General features: G+C 44.9%; 1 protein-coding gene across 2 annotated transcripts in view; it reads left to right on the forward strand.

Moving 5' to 3' along the window:
• LOC137862389 (uncharacterized) overlaps nucleotides 1-15671 on the forward strand; it is a 36336-nt gene extending 20665 nt beyond the window's left edge. For both annotated transcript variants that reach the window (XM_068694388.1, XM_068694387.1), the window contains 6 exons: nucleotides 319-764; nucleotides 3968-4040; nucleotides 4127-4160; nucleotides 13022-13159; nucleotides 14214-14264; nucleotides 14392-15671. In XM_068694388.1, coding sequence (XP_068550489.1) covers nucleotides 319-764; nucleotides 3968-4040; nucleotides 4127-4160; nucleotides 13022-13159; nucleotides 14214-14264; nucleotides 14392-14428 — 779 coding nt within the window. In that variant the 3' untranslated portion in view covers nucleotides 14429-15671. The remainder of the gene's footprint in view (nucleotides 1-318; nucleotides 765-3967; nucleotides 4041-4126; nucleotides 4161-13021; nucleotides 13160-14213; nucleotides 14265-14391) is intronic.
• Nucleotides 15672-21113: the final 5442 nt, after the last annotated feature.

Consider the following 21113-nt stretch of genomic DNA (forward strand, 5'->3'; position numbering starts at 1 on the left):
AATCTCACATTTTCATTGCCCTGAATCACCAGATGCATTCATCAAACATGACAAATGCCTCCAAAACACTAAATCACCCCACTCGATCTCAATGGGCTACATAATCATTGTCATACTGACAATAAATTTAAAAATATCTGTGTTGCAAACTCAAATACCTACAGCTCCTAGCAGAGCTGAGAAAACACAGAAGGAAAACTGAATCTTAAATTAAATTTTAGAGTTCTTCACTCCCTCAGAAATTTGATAACCTCATGCATTTTTGGGAGGCTTTCTGATTTGTTTTTGAAAAAAAATATATTTTTTTTCTACCCACAGGAATGATTCATGGACTAAAAGATGTTTTCCAAGAAATAATGTTATATCTTAGCAAGGAGGAAAATGTAGATGTGAAAAACTTCTCTGCTTTCCTGGGGAGCTGCCAGTTTTGTGGGCTTGCCCATGTGTTGCCCCGATCCTGCTGCGTCCCACGGCACCAAACCTGCCCTGGGGTGGCCTCGAAGGGGGCTGGGAGAGCAGCCGTGCCTTCACAGCTTCCAGGGGGCCAAAAGCACCTGAGGAGCCTCCCAGCTCTGATGGGACCTCCTTGCATCCTGGAAAGCACTGGCAGGAAAACCCTGAAGTCATTGCAGGTCAGACTTTGGGTATTACATAAAAAGGAGATTTGGGCTATGGACACACGAGCACGTTGCCCTGAGGATCCCATAAATCAACTGACCTGTGAGAGCCGCTTCTTATCTGCGGCGAAAACCAGCCCATGCAAGGTAACTTAATTCCTTAATTAAAGAGATTCTCAGTTTCTTTCCTTGGAGCTGGCCAAAGGCAGTGGAGCAGCAGTACCTCGGATAACCCCATCTTGTGCAGGAGCACACGGGCAGGTCCCGCAGAGACCCCGGCACGGCTGGCGCTATGCTCTGCGGCTTCTGCTTGTGCAAAGCCAGGCCTCCCACACTGGTGCACTTGAACAGATGTTTTAAAGTAAGCTCCACGAAAGACACATGAACGTGAGCATTTCCTCCTCGGTGTTTGTCACCTCAATTCAAGAGCTGTGTGTATGATTGTAGGATCGTATCATGGGCACGTGGGAAGTCTTTGTGCTCAGTCCATACGTGAATCTTGCATTTTTTAAGGTCTATTCAATGTAAGTATGTACTTGCACAAAGACATAAACGTCTCAAAAGCAAGCACATTTGCTGCCATGCAGTCATACAGCGTTTTCTTAGATCTCTGCTGCAAGCTATTTATTGCATTTTTAATTTTAAGTTGGTTCAGAAAGGAGACTCGCCTGGGATTTTTTGCTGCCGTTTGGCCACCCAGTTCCCACTGAAGCTGAGTGTGGGATTTTGCTGTGAAAAGATGATGATTTTGCAAGAACGCAAAACCTGCGCTGACATGGGTGGGAGTTGCGCCTCTGGAATGATTAAAGACCAAAGCCAATGAGATGACTGCAAGGCATTAGCCTGGGATCTGGGAAATCTGTACTCTTTGCTCTGCAACTGTGTCTCCTTAATAAGGGGCAGCTTAAGGTTACCAAAAACTCAATCCTGCTGATCATCTGCATCACGAACTTCGAAATTCCTCTCTCAGCAGTTGCCCAGTTTGACCTTGAAAGCTGCGATTAGTATCTAGGTGGGAGGGCAGCTCTCCTCGAGCCTCTTCTCCTCCATGCCCAGAGCAGTGCAATGAGCCGGGCTCTCCACCTTGTCTGCTCCTCCAGCTGCGCTCCTCAGTGTGTTATTTCTTGGGCAAGTGGAGCCCGAGAGACCACCCACAAGATGGGCTTTCCCACGTGCTGTGGTAGGGGGATCTGTTAAATCACTATGGCTGTAGATCCCTTCCGTTACTATTTTTTCCCAAATACCCGATTTGCTCCAGGGATAAATCCAGCGTGCCACATAAGCATTTATTTCCCTGACAGTCTAGTAAAAGTGCCCAGACTTGGGACCTATTACGGCAATTGACAGGTAAAAATGCAGCTTCTGTAAACTCGTGCTGTCTGGGTTGCATACCCAAGGAAGGAGAAGCTGCCGTGCATCACAAAGCCCCGGCAGCCTCATTAGGTGGAGGCAGCCACGGGGGATGCCCACGGTGCCGAGGAAGCCAGGTTCCTTTCAGCCCTTTGTCGTAGCCAGAGTGCTAGCAGCGCCAAGATTAAAGTATCAGGAGTGTTTGGTTTTCTTGGTAAGAGCTCTCCGGGCAATGATTCTTGCAGACTGATCGCCCCCCAAACAACCACTTAACCCCGTTTGATGCAGTTTCAGCTGTCAAGCTGAGGAGAGGTGTCAGAAAGCTAAAGCTCTTTAGGAAGCTGATTGCATGTGAAGAGCACGGCCAGGAGCCCACCGTGGGAGGACTCTGGTGAGGAGCATCCCGCTTCGGAGGGGCACTGTGAGGCAGGCAGGGACCCCCACAGTACTGCCAGGAGCACTCAGCCTCGGCACGGGGTCGGCAAGGATCCTGCTGGATCCCAAACACCACCGAGGGGTTGCTTCGGGTTTCTGTTCTTAGGGCTAGAGTTGCAGTCGGGCCTGGTGTGCTGAAGGGACACCAAACACCAAGCTTCAGGGGCTGCCAGCACAGACAGCATGGACATCAGAGCCACCCTCAGAGCTCCTGCAGAAGCAGTGGGGCCGGGTCCAGCAGGCTGTGCCCCCCTTCTGCTGGCAGCGGCTCGGGACCGGCTGTGAGCAGAGGCTGCTCCAGACCTGCTGGAGTGCAATTACCTCCGGGCTGCCTCATCAGCGTTTTTGGTATGAAGAGCGTTTTAGAGCGGAAAAATGCTTTGTGCGATTTAAATATCAAAGAGGGCTAGGAAGGCTAGAGTGTAAATAAGCAAGTGGCCAAGTCAGCTTTCCCTGCCTGGGGCAGATCCACAGCACAGCTGCAGCTGAGCACTTTGTCTTTTGACCGCCTTGGTCCCCTGCCTTCGCAGCGACCGCTTGCTCAGCGGCCTGGCCCTCTGGTTCTGCTGTGGCACCGCGAGGCTCCCTGCGTTGCCACTCCTGATTTGCCCAAATAATGGCCTTTTGGAGAATAACGCCCCTTTCCTCAGGGCTGAGGAATGGCTGAGTGGGTGAAAGCAGCTCTGGGAAGCTCTCCTGGCAGGCTGCTGTCTCGGGGGCTGGCAGGGCCTCATCCAGCATCCAGCATCGCCTCTTGGAAGCGCTGACACAGCAGCCCCAGCTGGTAGCACTCAGGAATCTGTCACGTCAACCCCCCCCAAGTAACCTCCCTGCTACAGAATGAAATAGGAACCTCTATTTTTTTGTGATTTCCACAAGTCAACCTGTTAACCTCCGGATACAAAGCTGCTCTCCACGTTGGCGGCCATCCAAACCAGATGCAATTGTTGAGTGAAATTGTCATTAATGTCACAGTGAGTATAAATCACAGCTTTCTATAGCTGTGTTAACATGACTGCCTTCACTTAAATGGCCCAAAGCATTAAATCTGTATTCCGAATATGTTTGGTCCAAGCAGGCATGCTGTACCCTGTCAGCTGCTGTGTGTGCAAAACTTAATGTAAACCTATGCCATTATTTTCATTAAATTAAAATCTAGATGTTAACGAAGCAGCTGTATTTTTGCATCTAACTTGATCTGTTAAATTAAATATTTATTTTAAAAATTAATAATGCTAATATTCATTCTATTATATGAGGTGTGCATACTCACTGCTTTGACTTTTTCTGTGGGAATATGTCACTGCAAGGAAAGGATGCTGCATTAATACTGGCAGAGCTCATCAGCCACAGCCTTCCACCAGAACAAAACAGCCCTCCTTTAAATTAAATGATTTTGAATCAAAACCATTGACCAGCTAGAGTTGAAGTTATAGTTTCACTCCTACAAATACTTAAGGTGTTGCTGCCTCTGCTCTGGAAGCATTTATTTCAGCACAGAGAAGTCATTTCCAACGACTGATCTGAACTTTCTGTCATTTGTCTCTCCTTTCTGTTGCTGCCAGGAGGAATTGGCTCTTTCCTTCTCTACGAAGATGCATGATCAGACTTCCATGGCACATCCAGCTTTGCTCGAAGGTTTGTGCTTAGCAGAACACAAGAGGCTGAGAAATGGCGCATTATGTGTAAGGTGGTGCATTCACGGAGAATTACATCTCTTCCAGAGAGAGCCCAATCGCCTGGATGCGCTATGAAAAAGTAAGCACCTGCCTGTTTTTATTCCTGAATGACAATTTATGTTGTTCTTATCGGTACCTGCACAAGGCTGAGCACTCTGGCCCCGATCCAGCCGAGTGCTTGCTTTACTTTAAGGCCACAGATAATGTCATTGCCTGGAAAGCAGCGCTCACCTTCCCACAAATCTCATCACCCCTTCCCGACAGCCGCTCTGAAAGAAGTCCCATAAGTTTCTACCTGGTTCAGTGGGTGGGTGAGCCAGACGGAGGTGACGAGACCTGTACATTTATTGCACTTGGTCAGGGATAACCACACACACAAACAACCACCCCTGAAAAACACCGTGGAAAAGCACCATCTACTCAGGAGGCATTGCTGCTATTTCTTGTGCTTTCCCGTGGTTTCCTGGCTTCTCCACTTTAACAAAACCTTTGGTTTAGCCTGTGGAGGGAGAGGCAATTCACCTGAGGCAGCAAGCGGTGATGGCATCACATTATCTGTAGTTTCCTGTAGAAAAGAAGAGGAAAGCAATCAGTTCTCCTTTCCCCTCCAAAACCAGGTCCCAAGAACTGAAATAACAAAATAAAGAGCTAAAATTCACCTAATAACAAAATAAGATAAATCATTTTCGGCTTAGTGGAAATGATTAGTGAATTTAGGCACGATTTGTCAAAGTTATAAACAAAAAGAAAAGAAAGTGATCACAAAAAATGACAACTTCAAGGGATGTTTCTGACTTTTGTTTTCAAAACAGTGTTTTTATTTTATAGCTACCTAAAAATGCACTCATAGACTTTAAAGGACTGTAAAACCTACATGGATTGGAAAAAAAGCTACAAAGTCACCTTGAAATAAGTTTTTCAAATATTTAGCCACTAAAACACTGTTTTGGGGCTGGATCAACTCTAAAATATATTTTAATGCCTTTTGCCTTTCTCCTTTACATGCTTTGGCTACAAATTGAAAAAAAAAAATAATACAAAATCTCACGCTTCCGTAGACACCATCAGGCTGGTCACATCTGCAACAGCAACTCAGAATTTACCTAACTAGCTCTCTAGTGTCTAGGTTCAATAAAAAGGTAAAACTCTCTCATGAGCTTTTTTTTTTTTTTTTTATCCCTCTCCCTTTTTTGAAGCCTGGAAGGCACATAAAATGCAATTCTCAGCAGGACAGTAATTGGGAGAAAATGTAATAGATGGTCCACATTCCTCTTTGAAGTTCCCATTGATCAATGTTGCTGAGACTATTTTTCCAATCCATAACTCAGAAACATGAAGAAATTGTCACTTTATTCTTCGGGTATATGTGGTTCACCTCGTAAGAAAATAGACTCTGAGCTCCTGCGTAGCCTTTATTCGGGTTTTTCTTGGGAGATGGTTTAAAATGGGGAAGAATCAAGACCCCAGCTGTAGGATTTTCTTGAATATAAATGTTCCTGAGGTTAGCCAAAACAATAGTAGTTTTGCGATTTCTTTTTTATGTCTGGAATTTGTGTAAGAATGTTGGATACATCCAATACCTTCCCCTCAAAGACTGTGCTCTGCAGCCAGCCCCATGCTGAGAGCTGGTGTTAATTAGGAGGCGATTAGCCCACCTCCTCGTGCTGAAAAATGAACCCTTTTTCCACAAACGTGGAAAAACCATCTGTCCAAACGAGGCTTAAGAAAGAGATTTTTGTTTATGCTCACGTGAGTTGATCCTACATGTAATAACCTGTTTTCCTAATGAAGCTAGTGAGGAGGATGAATTTCCATGCCCCTAATTGACAGAGCTGGGCTGCCCATCGCAGCTCGGGCCGCAGCTGTTAGGCAGGACAGGGATTTACAGCCCTGCACCTAACCAGCACGGGGGCGATGCTCCTGGGTTGTGCAGCCAAAATGCACCTGCATTTTAGGTGCTAATTGTACCAAGACAGCCATTTTTCTGTGTTGTCACGTGCTGCTGCCTGCTCTTAATCTCTTTGCATTTTCTTATCTCAAATTAAAAAATATTAATAATTAAAAATTAAAAAGGCTGGCTGAGCATCTCCTGGTGCTCATCCACACTCAGAAGGGCCAAAATCTGGGGACTGGGAAACCCAGCCCCTGTTATCAGCTCTGTCCTGGCCCTATATTAATGACAGAAATCCCAAATATTCCGATGCAGCACAGAAGAGGCAGAGGAAAGCTGATCAAAGTTGAATGTAGAGAAAACCCATTTGGATCCTGCAGTCAGGAAAGGCAGGCGGAGGGCTGTGGTATTTCTCTGAGCTTTTAGATTGCCTTGCAGTCTCCAAGCAAGAACACAGTGGATTTCTTGTAAATATTTAAAGAAGGAGTCTGACCCTCCCTGTGCGGTGCTATGCTGCTTAAAGGTAAAGATTGGCAGTGATCTTCAAATATTTAGATGTGTTGACTCTAAAAATGTAACTAAAATGCCTGCTCCCATCATGGAGGTACTGTTTTTTAATCAGTGTATGACTGTTTAAGGACATAAAACATCTAAGTGTTATTTCTGAGATGCTGGTTAACCTAATCAGTGGAAACTTTAGGTAAAAGTGTGCCAGGATTTCCTCAGAGATGACAAGGGGCTTCAGAGGAGGGCAGCGCATCACTAACCTATATTGGTTAGTCTTGTCTCGTGGTTTCATCCTTTTGATGTTTGCTGTGTAGTGGCCAAGGCATAACCCTTACTCTGCCCATGGTGGAACGTGACATTAAGGATTACTTTCTGGCTGGAACAGTCTCTCTGAACTGAATAATCTCTAAGATGTTTTTTTTTTTCTTTTTCCTTTTTTTTTTTTTCTTTTTCCTTTTTTTTTTTTTGTTACTTTGTAGAAGTAGGAAGCAGCTTCCTATGTGTTTTCACAGGAGATGGCATCACTTCCACCAAGGTGTGCAGCAAGGTGTAAGACACTGGGAGAAAATGTTACAGGCATTTCTTTCTCATCTTCTTGGGCCCATATCACAGTACTGATGGGCAGCACTGCACATGAACCTGTCTTTTCCTTTACCCACATTGGTGAGAAATCAGTGCTTTTTAACAGAAGCCCAGATATTGTCTGTATTTCCCTTGTGGTGGTGGTGCACAGACACAAACAGCCCCTGAGCTGCTCTGCAGCTCCCCTTCCTCCTTTTCCAGTGTCTTTCCCCATGCCAGCCATGGACCCAGGACCATGGGAGGAGGAAGCCCTTTGCTCCAGCACAGCTGCCAGGCATCATAGTTCTGTTTCCAAGTCTGTGAGCAATTTATTTTAACTTATTCTTGTTATAGATTTTTTCAGTTTCTGTAAATTCTTCACCCAAAATAGATGGCAGTATGGGTTTAAATGCTAGGAAGCAGAATGGCTGGTCAGAGGAATGTGATGTCCTGGCCAACCTCACCTTACCTGTCGTGCCATGGAGCTGTGTAAGAGGAGGGACAATCACGTCCCGGATTGTGTTTGTGCCACAGAGCAATGGTGGGGACAGCTCGTGCTGCTGCTGCCGCCTCCGGGCTGGCGCTGAGCAGCACCCAGGGAGCACTCACAGCACAAAAACCATCCAGGAGACGTGCACGTAACTCGCAGGTTAGCACGAGTTCGAATCGATTAGGGCGACAATGTCATTTTGTTTTGTGCTGAACAATCCCGTGGCTGGAATTGAGACCTGCCAGGAGCTGAATGAGTTAGCGGAGCAAATTGGAAAAAGCAGGGCTATAAATTGCAAGGGAATTCACTTCGTGGTTAACACTTGTGCATGCTCTGAGGGACAGGGTGTGTGCAAACTGCCCTTCCATGCAAATCCCAATCAATTTGCTGACAAAGTGTCCTGCTGAACCCTAGTGCCTCGCTCAGTATTTCTTAAAATAGCCATGGGTTAGGAGGCACAGGGAGATGTATTCTTACCTTAAGTGATGCGCTGAGGGGAGGCACTGGGGAATTAATAAGGAGTGTATGGATGAGCCTGTAGCAGCCTTATTGCATTTCATTTCCTATGTACTGCTAAACCGAATGAAATAGTTGTAAGTGAAAAAGGACCTATTTGATATATGTAACACCATTTCCTTTCTCCGGTATGTGTTCTGAAAAGTTAGTACAATATTTTTTCATGGGTATAACTCCAGGATTTGCCAGAAAACTAGGTCAATACATTCATGCGGGAAGCTAGTCAACCCACACACAGCAAGTTCACATCGTGCCAGTCACAAATCCCCTTCCACAGCTGGTACCTGAGCAGCATCTCTGCCCTGCCAGGAGCTGTGGGAACCTAAATCCTCCCAGGAGCCCCAGGACTCTGTGCCAACAACCACGCTTTGCTTGGAGGTCTTCCCCGGCTGCTTGAAGGCCCTCTTCAGTTTCTCAGGCATCTCTACCCGGATTATCTTCCCTGCAAAACCTTATTACCCCAGATCACTCTTCTTTAAATTACAGATTTTCTTTGTGACCAGTGGGAATGTGACATGCTTCGATCCAAGAGCAATTGTCCCTTCACTGGGAGGCCCCAAGCAGCCTGCAGCAGTCCCCCCACCTCACCTCTCCCTGCCACGGGCCCGTGGAATTTGGGGGAGGCACGGAGGTGGCTGTGAAAAGTACCAAATGTAAGGAAAAATTTGGACCAACGCTTGACAACTTTTCTCTGTTGTCAGTTCTGGAAGAATTTACGTTGAGTGATATGTTTTCACTTGCAAATGTTTCTTTCAGATATAGCATTTTTTTCTCTTTTCCACTTATTTTAAGCCTATAGCATTGCATAATTTATTTTTTTTCCTCTGTCCTTACAGAAGAACATGCAGATAGCAACATCTCAGGAATTTGTACAGAAAAATAATTCCCTTGGAACAGAGGTTTGGTTTTGGCCGAAGAAAAAATAATCCTAAAGATGTTAATAGTTTTAATTTCCTGTTGTGTAGGAGCTGATGCTTCTGGAAAGGCGTGATCTTTAAATCTGTAGTAAACTCAGATGTCCCTTGGCAGAGCTCTGTGGGAGCTCCATGTGTGCTGGAGGAGCCAAACACTGAAGCTGTGAGGCTGGTTTGTCTTAGTCGCTGGTGTTGAAACGCAGCACTTTTTGGTTTTGGAAGAGCAACTGAAGAAGAATAAGGAGTGTTAAACCAAAAGGCCTGCAGGGCTGGGCTGGGCTGGGCTGTGTTATGCTGGGAAGGGCAGGAGAAGCCAAATGTTTCAGGAGGGCTGGAAGGGAACAAGAGGCAGCAGTGGGGGATGTTTACATCAACAATAAACAGCCCGCTGAGCACAAGGATTAAGAGACCAGTGGGAGAGAGGCGTAAAGAGGAATGAAGGAGGAAGAAAGGATTCTAACAAAATGCTGAGAGGATCTGGTCCCCAACGCGTGCAAATGGGATTCGTGTCCCTCATGTCAGTGCCCACCTGCTCTTAGGGGGAGGCCCTGGCTGCCAGCGAGGGCTCCTTCGGGCCTGTGGTGGAGATCTCCAGTCACACCGAGCGAGGTGTGAACGCTAAGGTGGGGAGGAGGCCTGAAGGAGATGGGCACTCTTCTCTCAGGGCCTCTGGCCACTGTCATGGAGGAGGAGAATGAGGAGGAGGAAGAAGAGGATGAGGAGGCAGATCCTTCATGGGAGAGGAGGAGAATGGAAAGCTGCTGAGGAAACAGGATTATGTTTCCTGGCATGGTGTGGTGGGGGAGTTTGATCATCTCCCAATACGAAAAACGTCTTGGCCAAAATTCTGGTTGAAAAAAAAATCAAGAGAATTTAGTTCTGTGCCCTAGAAAGGAGCTGGGACAGAATTCGTGAGGTGTTTGAAAGTCCTTCAGGGCATGGCATGGTCAGTGTAGCACCTCCGCCTTGAATCCAGCCCAGCAGTAACGCACTGTGAGCAGGGACAGGGCAGTTAGTGCACAGGCACACTGCTCAGTTATCTTCTTTCCTTTTTTATTTTGTTGTATTTTTTCATTACACTCCACTGTTGGAAGCACTCCTTGGGTACTGAAAATGAGGCACGTGCCTTCCCCACCAGCCTTCGCTCCTCCTCCTCCTCCTCCTCCTCCCTACTGTCTGGCTGCTGCTCTTCATTGTGCTCTGCCCAGGAGCTCCCCACAGCTGCCAGGCCCTCTCGCCTCTGGCGCTTTAGTTAGGAAAATGAAATCTCTCTTCCAGTGTCCTGTGATGGATGTGAGCTGGTCGCCGTATTTAACATACCCTCGGATAACATTTAAGTACGTACAGGAAACTGAGCTGTGATAAACCTCACACAATGAGGCGAGAGCAGGCTCGTTTACAAAAGTATTGTGGTAGGAATTAAAATAAAATTTCCATTTTCCGCGGTTATATTCTGATTCTGGTTGTCGTTAACTTACTCAAAAAGCCATTCGGTATTTCAAACTTTAGTAAATCATCGTGTCTTCCAATTAACTTTCATATTCCAGACAACATAATGTGGCTAATTCCATCCAACTCTGTTGTTTAATAAACATCTACACAATTCTTTCTTTCGGAGCCGCAAAGAAATGCGCAGTTATGTTACATTTGTACATGTGGTAATGGGCAAAAGGAAAATTGCTGGAGGGAAATTCATCCTGGTTCTGTGGTTTATGGGCTCCAGAGAAGCTGTGCTGTGAGGGTGCTGGGCAGGGCCAGAGGCAGTGCCCTGCTCAGGCAACATTCTGGGTTTTTGGCTGTCCAAGTGAGGACCCCACAGGGGGCAGGTCAATGCCTGGCAGCCCTGAGGGTGTGGGGAGGGTAGCAGGGGTGGTGAGCTGTGGTTATTTCTACCCAAGAGCCAGGTTAATGGATCTGTGCAGCTGAAGCAGAAGGCAGAGGTAGACTGGGGGACTCAAGTTGCTCTGGAGCCAACTGGGTGCCTGCAAAGTCATCCAAGCTAAGCAGAAGTAATAACAGATACTGCAGTGATGTAAGCAGTGATTGTATTTCAGTAGCATAGCTGAGATGCTGCATTATTCAGTATTGAAAAAAAATGAGAGAAGTGAGTGCATAACTTTGTTGGTGTAACAGAAAAGAAAAAACTCGATCCCATTAGTTCTTTGTGAATTGCTGATGCTGTCCAATGCGTGCTGTGCGGCCCCGGGTTTGGAGGTGCAGGACTGCCCTGGGTATCACTGCCCACGTTCAGGAGACTTAGTCTGAACACTCTCTGAAACACCTTGTGGTCCGTTCTATGCCCGAGAGCAAAAAGGTGTGTGTGGTCACAAAATAAGCAACTCGGTACTGCCTGAACCGGGGGAAGACGTTTACAGAGGCAGTGAGTGCTGCAGCTGAACGCAAGCAGGCGGTGTAGGAAAAAGCAGGGAGTTTATTTAGTGGTAAATGAATTTATGCTCTGTTGTTTTTCTCAAATGCAAGTGTTTGCAGATCCATTAAAAGCTATGTTTAATCTCTGCTCCATTTGCAATCTGATACGCTTTTGATGCTCCCACAAGAGGAAGACACAGCTCATGGGTTTGGTTTATGGGTGGCTTTCCCGGCATCGTGGGGAGGCTGAGCAGGGTCTCCCCCCTGGGCTGCATGGGGAGGGGCTCTGGGGAGCAGCCCAGGCACAGGGTGAGCTGCTGTCACCTGCTTGTGTGTGCTGAACTCGTGTGCCAGCATTTGTGACTGCATGAAAACTTACCTGAATTAGTAATGACATTTTCATTTTGAAGGGACTCAAGCTCGGGCAGCATTTTAAAAAATGAATCATGATTTTAGGTGATTTCTTTCTGCATGAATGCTCGGAACTGTCTGAAAATTGTCTGTTAAAGCTGCTTCAACTTCTGCCTCTGATGGAGCTACTCACACTCTCTAAACTGGCAAATGCTGGCTGTAGTGTCTCATGCTCCTGATTACATCCCATGCATTTTCTTGGATATAGAAAGAAAAAGCAAATCAGCAGCGAGCAGCACAATTAAAGCAGGAAGAACTGCAGTGCAATAATTGGGCCAGACCCCCAGCTGGCCCCTTTGCAGCGGTGCATCCTGCAGTGCTGGGGCTCCCGGGGCTGGTCCTGGCTCCTTCCCGGCCACCTCACCCCTGGGATGCACAGATGAGAGCTGGCAGTGCAGCCAACACGGCTCAGGTGCAGGGTGCTGTGGGAGTTTTCCTTTTTGTCCTTTTCATTTATTTCGTCAGAAGCATATAAAGCTTGATACTTTAACACTTGGCCTAATATTAAGCAGGGAAACGTAGCAGCTGCACTTCATGGTATTAAAGATATAAGCAGTCTCTAACAGTCTGTTATTAATGTGGGTAGATTGACTGAAAATGTTTCGCTCTTAAGAAATTCACAGTTCATTTCCAGTCATTAAAATAATTAGGTGCTGTGCTCTGAGTGCTCGGCTAAGGGCACGGCTCGGGCCCTGCTGCCCCCGGTGCTGTGCTCCCAGCGCTGTGCTCCCGGCCTCTGCCTGCTCTGACCCCGCTGCTGCAGCAAGGAGCAAGCCCCAGAGGTGCTGAACCAGCCCAGGGGACTGATGAAACCCACAGGGATGCAGCACTTAAGACGGAGTTTAATGCTTAAATGGCTCTGAGAAGCTGGGCCCCCGCTCCTGCCAAAAAGCACATGAGCAACCTGCCCCCGCCGTCCCATTTGTTTTAATGAGACGGCTTTTATAATAAAGATATTTCCATAAATAAGTGATTAGAGGATTGAGCCAAAACCAATCAATAAGGATTAGATGTAACTCATGGGATCAAGAGAAGCCCTTAGTTTTATTGGAAGAAAGGGGGGGAAAAATCTATTCTTCTTTGCTGGATCTTGCTGTGTATCACCTTCACAACGTAAAGGTCCTTTGAAAATGTGAGTTAACCTACCGAGGCTCCTTTGTGTTGTTCAAGTGCTGTAAAGGATGCGAGTTTGAATGAGCTCTGTAATTGCACTTCTCTTTCTATAGTGTTTTTTCAACTAGCGCTTTCTTAATCTACCAATCTTTTATCTGTTTTGAAAGAGCAAAGAGATGTTTCTGCAGTTCTGGTGTTGGGCAGCAGGCTCATGAAAGCATTTCCGTAAATACACTTGGAAAGTACAGAAGTGGGCTTAAGGGAACTGCCAAGCTTTTCTCTCTGCATCAGCAATTTGGACCCAGGTGAGGTTTATGGAGGCAGAAGGGCCTGGGTGGTTTTGGGACTGCGGCAGCAGCGTGAAGGCAGTCGAGGTGCTGCACCAGCCAGGACGAAGCTGCCCCTGGTGCTGCTGCAGCAAGCACGAGGGGCTGCGAGCCTGGCACTGTGGGGGCGATTTTCAGGACAGCTATAGTTAAGTGATTATGAACAGCACCAACACTTCCACTGAATGAAAATAAATTCATATTACATTAATTATACAGATTACTTAAAAGGCAAACAGTTATAGAATAATATGCATTAGGAGATGTATCTATTTCCAAAGTCCTTACAACCATACTTAAATCTCTGGAGTTATTACTCACCTTTAACATAGTTCCCATCAACTGCAGTGTAAGCCTTACAGCTGACACTTCAAATAAGTATATGATATAGTTCAGCCCTAAAACCCTTAACAGCAAATACATCAGGACTTACTGTAAAATTTCATGGAGGATTAGAGAAAATATTAAGTCAATAGTTCTCTAGTTATTAGGGGCTTTTAAGGTAATCAATACCTTCTAGCCATATTAGAGCCTGCGAAGATAAAAGATGACATTAATATCCAACTCTTCTTTTGTTGCTCTACTTATGTATATCCTGTATATCCTTTCTTTAGTCAGCCCTGCTAGAATCAATAGCAATACCAAGAAAGTGGTTATTTTTAAAACGTGATCAATATTGATTTATTTATTACTGCCAGCTTCAAGAGGAACTTGGTTTCAGGTACAATTTTACTCTTCCATACAGAAGAACTGCCAGTCACCCTAAAACTTCGGAGTACTACCTGATTTGGCTATGGAGGCATTCATGTTTAGCAGTTTGCTAATGCTGCAAAGATGGTTTTAAGAAAATGTTAAATAGGATTAATTCCAAGAATTCTTCATTGTTAAATGCTATTTTATGCCTGGAAAGCATTACACAGATGATAATTAAATGTAATTGATATAATTCAGTCCTAAGCCTATTTGCACGCAATTATTTAATAATTGTTTTATCAGTGACATGTATTCTTCCCTTTGGTTCTGTTTCAGAAAGACGAGACAGCCGTCCTGTGTGCAGTCTTTGGGCTCTGTCTTCCTCACTGAGGTAACTCAGGGATACAGCCAGTCATACGACAACATTTCAGATCTTTCCCAACCACACTGTTCTTGAGTGTCCTTGCTTTTGTTTCCCACTAATCATCTGCTGGCTTTGTTCTGTATTTCTCAAGCAGGAATTTGTGTAAGAGTCCTGTGGATACACAGTGTTGATCGCCGCACACCCAGGACCTTGTCTTTGAGCTCCTCATTTCCCCGGTTGTTCCCAACCCGGTGCCATCTGCAGACCTGACAAGGATGCCTTCCCTAGGTTATTGCTGGTGCACAGGACAAAGCTGCAGTTGCAAAGGAAGACTGGCCTCGCAGCTCCGAAGAATACGACTGCATCAAAGCACGGTCAAAATTTAAATTAATGTCTCTGTTGAATGGCATCACTTAGCTCTTTTGTAATTAACAAAATCATAAACATTGCCATCTAATCTAGTCAAGAGTGGCTGTGAGATCTGCAGTGTTTGTTCTAAATGTTACAGACAATACGTGTCAGGGATAACTAGCAGCAGGTCTGTTTCATGGAGCAGTGTTCTGGTTTGACCGTGACTTCTGCAAGCTCTTGTTTTCAGTGAGATGCAGGAGTTACCTGAACGCAGGGACTGCTCGGCTGCCAAGCGAGCGCCACTGACTGACAAGTGCACACATTTAACTGATCGTGGGATGCAGAACTGCAATTTAGGCTAGATTCAAATAATATTGAGCTACAATTTTCATCTTGTTTCCAACCCCTTTGTATGTTCTGAGGGACTTGGGGACCCAGAGTCCTGCAGCAGTCGCCAGGAGAGATTTCTCTTGGGAAATTAGCCCCCGGATGCCTCAAGGTAAGCAATGCTGTTCATACAACATCCAGTTTGTCCCTTTCTGGCAAGATCTAAGGCAGCTGGAAAAAGGTTCCTTGATAACCATCATGCAAGGAGCTGCTCCTTTAAAATATCCCTGAATCCACTGATTTTAGGAATTATATTGGGAACTGTCGCAAACCTACCCCCCAAAATAAAGTGGTTTGAAAGAGCAAGAAATCCATCAGTTGTAGCACGAAGCATGAAGTGCTTGATATGAAGTAAATTGGGCTGCAGCACTTGGAGACTTCCCTGCACGGAAACCTATGAATTATCATCAACTTTCTGAACCTGTGTTCTTGGCTGCCAGCGTTAAAACCCTGTTGTGTCTGCAGACTAATTATGCAGAAAGTACCTTTGTCTGATGAACGGTAAAGCTCGCTGAAGTGTGATGGGGAAAGCATCTCCACTGCGGTATCGATTCTTGCTCCTCTCGCTGTCGTGGCTGCTCTGGGCTGAATGCAATTAGATGTGATCCCTGCACTCAGGGGAAATGGGGCTTCTTGGTTTGTAACTGCGCCTCCTTCAACTCCTAATAAATAGGACATTAAAAGAGAATTATTCCATTTTGTGTTTTACAAAAGGACTAGTCTTCTCCCATTTGATTACCGGACCCTAATGATCCAGTCAGTGAAAACATTTATAGTCAGGCCTCTTTTTTATTTCAGACCCTACTTATCCAGGAGAAAAAACAAAACATTATAAAGAAAACACGAGGAATTTTGTGTTTAGCTGACCTTTCACCATACATCATTTGTACAGCTTTCCCTCCGTGTTTCCAAAAGGCCATTTAGCTTAATGCTCTGCTCCCCATCTCGCTTCCTTACGTTACAGGTGCTGTAGGGATGCTTTTCAGAAGAACAAAGGAATGACATATGTCCCAGTTTGGAAAATGAATCCAGTTCTGCTTTAGGAGTATTGCTTTTTTTTAGATTTACTTTCCATAACATGGCATGGATGGTAAGATTTTAAGAAAAATATAGGAAATTTTAAATGAGAGAATAAATACAATTTTCTCGCCCACCACAATCTTTCAGACCAATGGCAAGTTCTTTATGTGTCTGCATTTGTAGTAAAAATTAATTGACTGACTGAATTTTCTGAAGTTTAGGCAAAGACAAAATGAATTGGCCTCCATTCTATTTTGTTCATCTTTATGCTAGTAAAAAATGACATGTACAAAATATATTATTTAAAAAGCATTGGGTATCTTGTAAAAAAAGCATGCCCAGCTGTATGATACTTATTTAGACAGTGCCTACTTCAGATCTGTAAGAGCCTACAATATTCAATTTACATGAAAAAGAATGAATGAAATGCAATGGGAAAAACAGGTATTTACCTGGAGATTTGGACTGGAGTATATCTGTATATCAGTACTGGTTCTTGCTATTCTTGTTTGCCACTGCTAATGTCAGGTCGCTAATAAAGGTCAGTTCGTTGTGGAAGAGTTTGTGAATGGCCAACAAACTATGATGCATTGCTGAAAAATCTACTCAGCCATTGAAGGAAATTAATCCTAAGTGGGACTTCTGTAGCAGAACTTCTACTTCGATGAATTTTTCATGCTTGATAAATCATGATATTCAACTAATAATGTTAATAACCTTACTGTTTGCAGGTAATTATCCCTATAAATGAGCTGTGATGGTTTGAAAACATCTGTTTCCTTTTGGATTCTCTGTACATCTGCCCTTAAACAAGGTGAAAATTTGGTGTGATAACTCTGAGGAATGAATTGCTGTTTTTTTTTTTTTTTTTCCTTTTTTTTTTTTTTTTTTCTGTAATGCAGTAATTCCCTGCAATTAGGTAACAGCTTAAAATACGATTACTGCACTTTATGTATCAGTGTGTATATTTTTAGAATGTCTCCTTCCATAATCTCCCTGCTTTATCTAATATTTTAGGCATTAAACAAATCATAGGGTCGATACAAGCGATGTTTTTTGAAGAACTGGTTTATTATTTTGCGTGTGAAATCTATTCAGTGGAGAAACCCTTTTAACGAGCATTGCCACAACCGCTTCCTACCTGGGGCAGTGCATATCCACCCACCCACTCATCCGGACCTCTGAACCTCCACTGGCGCACGCAGCCTGCACTCAGTGCACAAATACATTAAAACCCTTCTGAGGTTACGGCTGAGAGCTAATTGGGTGCCAGCTGAATGTTCAGCCAGGCCTTTGAAACCGGTGGTAATCAAATGCCTACAGCATCTTGCGATGAGTAAGAATTTCCATTTTCCAGCAGGTACATTGTCCTCTCGTTCCCGGCAGAGGCGTTCACTGGCACTTTCTCTGAAGCCCTTCGCCGCTGGTAGCTCCGTGCTCCACTCGGAGCCTCTCGCAGGGAGCAGAACCCTCTCAATGTGACGGATATGCTAGCAAAGTGCTGCTCTGTAAGTAGTTTTGAACATGAGAGAGGCTTCCTTATCCATACGGTTGGCAGTTGGATCTTTTTTCTTTTAACCTTCCAACGGAGACAAAAGTGGCAGCAGGATGGATGTTAAACGTGGGGCAGAAGGGGAATGAAAGCGCCTCTCTGAGGCTGTGGCTGCGCTCCAGGAGGACAAGCCACGGGTCCCCGTGCTGGGTAGCAGCGAGAGCAGGGCTGGGGTTGTCCTCAATCTACACAGCTGCAGCTGGTGTCTGACATGAAGTAGCATTGACTGTAGGCTTCTGTGAGCTCAGTGGAGCTGGGGTGCCCAGAATGAGTTGTCAGGCCAGGCTCTGTGATTTCCAGCTCTTTCATGTCTCCCGTGTTCTTCAAAGTGGCTGAAAAGCAGTTTAAAGGTTTCCTGAGATTTCTTTCAGAGTGTGACTGTTCTGAAGCATCGCACCAGGAGATAGCAAAGAGCACGTCGAGGCAGGTAGAAAGTACAGCTAGTCTCGCTATATTGCCCAACATGCCATTACCCAGGGGATCCAGGCTGCCCTCACCTATTTGAGGGTCAAGGGCAATGGAACTGTGAGAGCTGCAAAAGCATGAGAGCGTCTCTGGAGTACCCGTTCCTCTGCCACCTCAGGCAGAAATTCAGCAGAGTTTGGCTTTTATGTCTATTACACTGCAGCTTACAAAGTGTAAACCTTTTCTTCTGTCTTTGCTGTACAACTACCCCTGGATCGGAGAGATGCAATACTCAGTAGCAGTACTAAAAAAAATATTCAGGGAGCTAAGCTAACAATCTAGCTTTCTGCCCAAGTGATGGAGAAAACCTGTGGAAGCAATCTGCAAAGAAAGGATACTCAGTCTTTGCTAGAATTCACTATATTGTCGTGAAAAAAGCTCAGGAAAGGCTTGGTTTCAAAGCCTGTGCTGTCTCTTTCAGTCCCTTGTCAGTGTTAGCTGTGGCCTGGGTGTACGTTTCCAGCTCCACACTCTGTTGAGGCTACACGCCTCGAGATAAACTGCCGCCATGCGAAGCCAGCAAAACCTCAAACAGAACTGAGGCTGTTTTCCCCAAGATAAAGGACAATATTAACGTAAGTGATGTCACCATATTAACTTCTCTGAATCTTCTTCAGCCCAGGGTGAGTTTTCTGCATTGATAATGGAAGTAGCATGCTCCAAATAGATGGTGCATGAGCGATGGCACTTTTAGCTTATACTTAGCACTCTGTATTTTAAACTGAAGTCAATTTATTAATTAGTTGCCTCTATCTAAATGTATATAAACCACTTACGTTGTTTTACATAATATATGGGAACAATTTGATCGTGTCCCTTGGTTAATATATACAGGTATAAAACTGTCACCACTTGCATTGTCAGGGGATTGCTGAAGTGAGCTCCATGGAAACTTCAGTTCAGACAGATCTTCTTCAGCAGTACTGTCTGGAACTATATTTACAGCCATCTTTTTGCTAAGATGGGTGCAGCCAGATCCAATAAGAACAATGGAGAAAGAAAAATAAATGTAGGATTCAATTGAATTATCCTCAACTACACTAGCTAAAGCAAAGGCAACCCAAACAATTTTAATGGGAAAAAAAAAAAAAAAAAAGGAAAGGGAAGATCAGATCCTGAGCTCTGATAAATGCTTTGGAAGCTTACACCACCTGCGGACACATGAGGTCTGTGTAACCTCTCTCTGAAGCTACAGGGATGTTTCAGGGAGGGCCAGGAGCTGTGAGAACCACAGTGGTCTACAGTGCAGGTTAAAGAAGCCCCAAGAATTTATTTTATTTTATTTTTTTCAAGCTCAGGAATCAGCATGGAGGAACTGGAGCTGTTCTCTGCTCGTCTTCCCATGGACGGTTCTGAAGGTCTCTGTAAAGTGCAGTTCCCCACAGCCACAGGAGGAGACTCTGGAGCAGCTCAGGATCTGCCTTTAGGGCCCATCTCTAATTTACACCAGCAACTGGAAAAGCTGCCCATCGGCTGCACTGATTTACAGCTCTATTTGTAAAGTAGCAGTCACACAGGGACAGGTCTTGGCCCCTTTTCTCAGACGGGTACACGCATCTCTAAGCTGTCTGGAAGCTCCAGATTTATGCAGAGCCAAGAGTCCTAAAGGACATGGGGTCCTCTTGACTTGGTATACCCTTCCAGCTAGCATTACCTAAAATGTTTTTTTTTTTTTTTCTCACTTTCTATTCTCTTTATTGAACCGAATTTCTGTTTATAGTCACATTTTCTTTATATCCCATGCTGTCTGTCACTTGTGTTGAATATGGGCTTTGCACACATGCCAACTAGATTGTTACTTGGCGAGAGTTCACTGGCAAGAGAATTTGCTGCTACGCATAGTAATAGGCATGTTTGGCTAATAGGCTCTTTGTCTGAAAGCCTCTTGCATATTCAGAGCTGCTCATTTGTCACGCTAGCCTGACCTAGGCAACAAATATTAAAAAAAAGTCATAAATTTGCCCTGTTCTTTCTAGAATGCCAACCGAAGTAAGCACTAGCTGTTCATGATGAACTGGTCACCTGCTACCCTAACTTCACAAGCGTTGTTCAACCACACTTATTTCTGGAGTAGTCTTCCTGCCCATCACTGATTTTTAGCTTTTGGAAGTGCCTTGCTCCATTCTCTGTGTTCTGGTTGAGTACGTTTATGTATCGAAATGGACAGCTCTGATGATGTGGCAGCTTTGGGATGGCAAAGTTGACACCCCAGTAGTTGTGAAGCTTACAGCCTAGAGCCTGCCCTGGGTTTGCAATTAATGGCAGGGAATGTGCCTCACTTGGTGGGCGGTGAGTGTAGCAGGCTGGAAGCACCGTGCTGACCCTCTGTGCTCGCCTGGCTGCCGTGCTCCATGGATCGGGCACCAGGCACCTGCCCGACCTGGCCCAGCTTCCCAGCGTGGTACCTCTTCAGCTGCTCACTGACTTCTAAAGTTGTGATTTCTGTGACTTCTACAGCCAGGAATTTCCTTAGGCATTGGGAAACGGCAAGTGCTGTTAGTGCTGGGACTGACTGGCTGTTGATATAAGATGGCTTCACGTATCCATTGTAACTGTTTTTTTTTTGTTGTTTGTTTGTTTGTTTGTTTGTTTTTTCCTCCCATGTAAATTATAGATTTTATTGTCCTGGAACTGCTATCTTATTTTTAGCATTTAATAATTATCTAAAGATTGAGAGTCACTTTTTATTTTGAAATAGTTAGACATACTACTTTGTTCTGCCTAGAATTAGCAGACTCGGTGTATAACAAGCCAATTTATTGGCAGAGTAGAAATCAATGGTGTACATACGTAGGACTTTTCCTATTTTAATTAGCCTATACAGACTTCTTTTCAAACAGTAGTCAAAACAGCATGTTGTAATAATACACAAAAGCCTAATTTAAATGGATTGGGTCAAAGATCAACCTTTTCCACTGTTGGTTGTGAATCCCCTAAAAATAAAAAGCCCAAAGCCAACAGTGCAGTATAGCTGACAGTCTCGCAAAGAAACAAAATCTGCCAAAGTGTATGTTACAGCACCATCTAGCGCCTCGTATCCCTGCAATATAGCAAATTTAATTTTCTGCTTAATTCAGGTATGTAGGTGGAGAGGAGGGAGT

This window comes from Anas acuta, chromosome 11, assembly GCF_963932015.1.
Source record: "Anas acuta chromosome 11, bAnaAcu1.1, whole genome shotgun sequence".
Classification (NCBI taxonomy): Eukaryota; Metazoa; Chordata; class Aves; order Anseriformes; family Anatidae; genus Anas; species Anas acuta.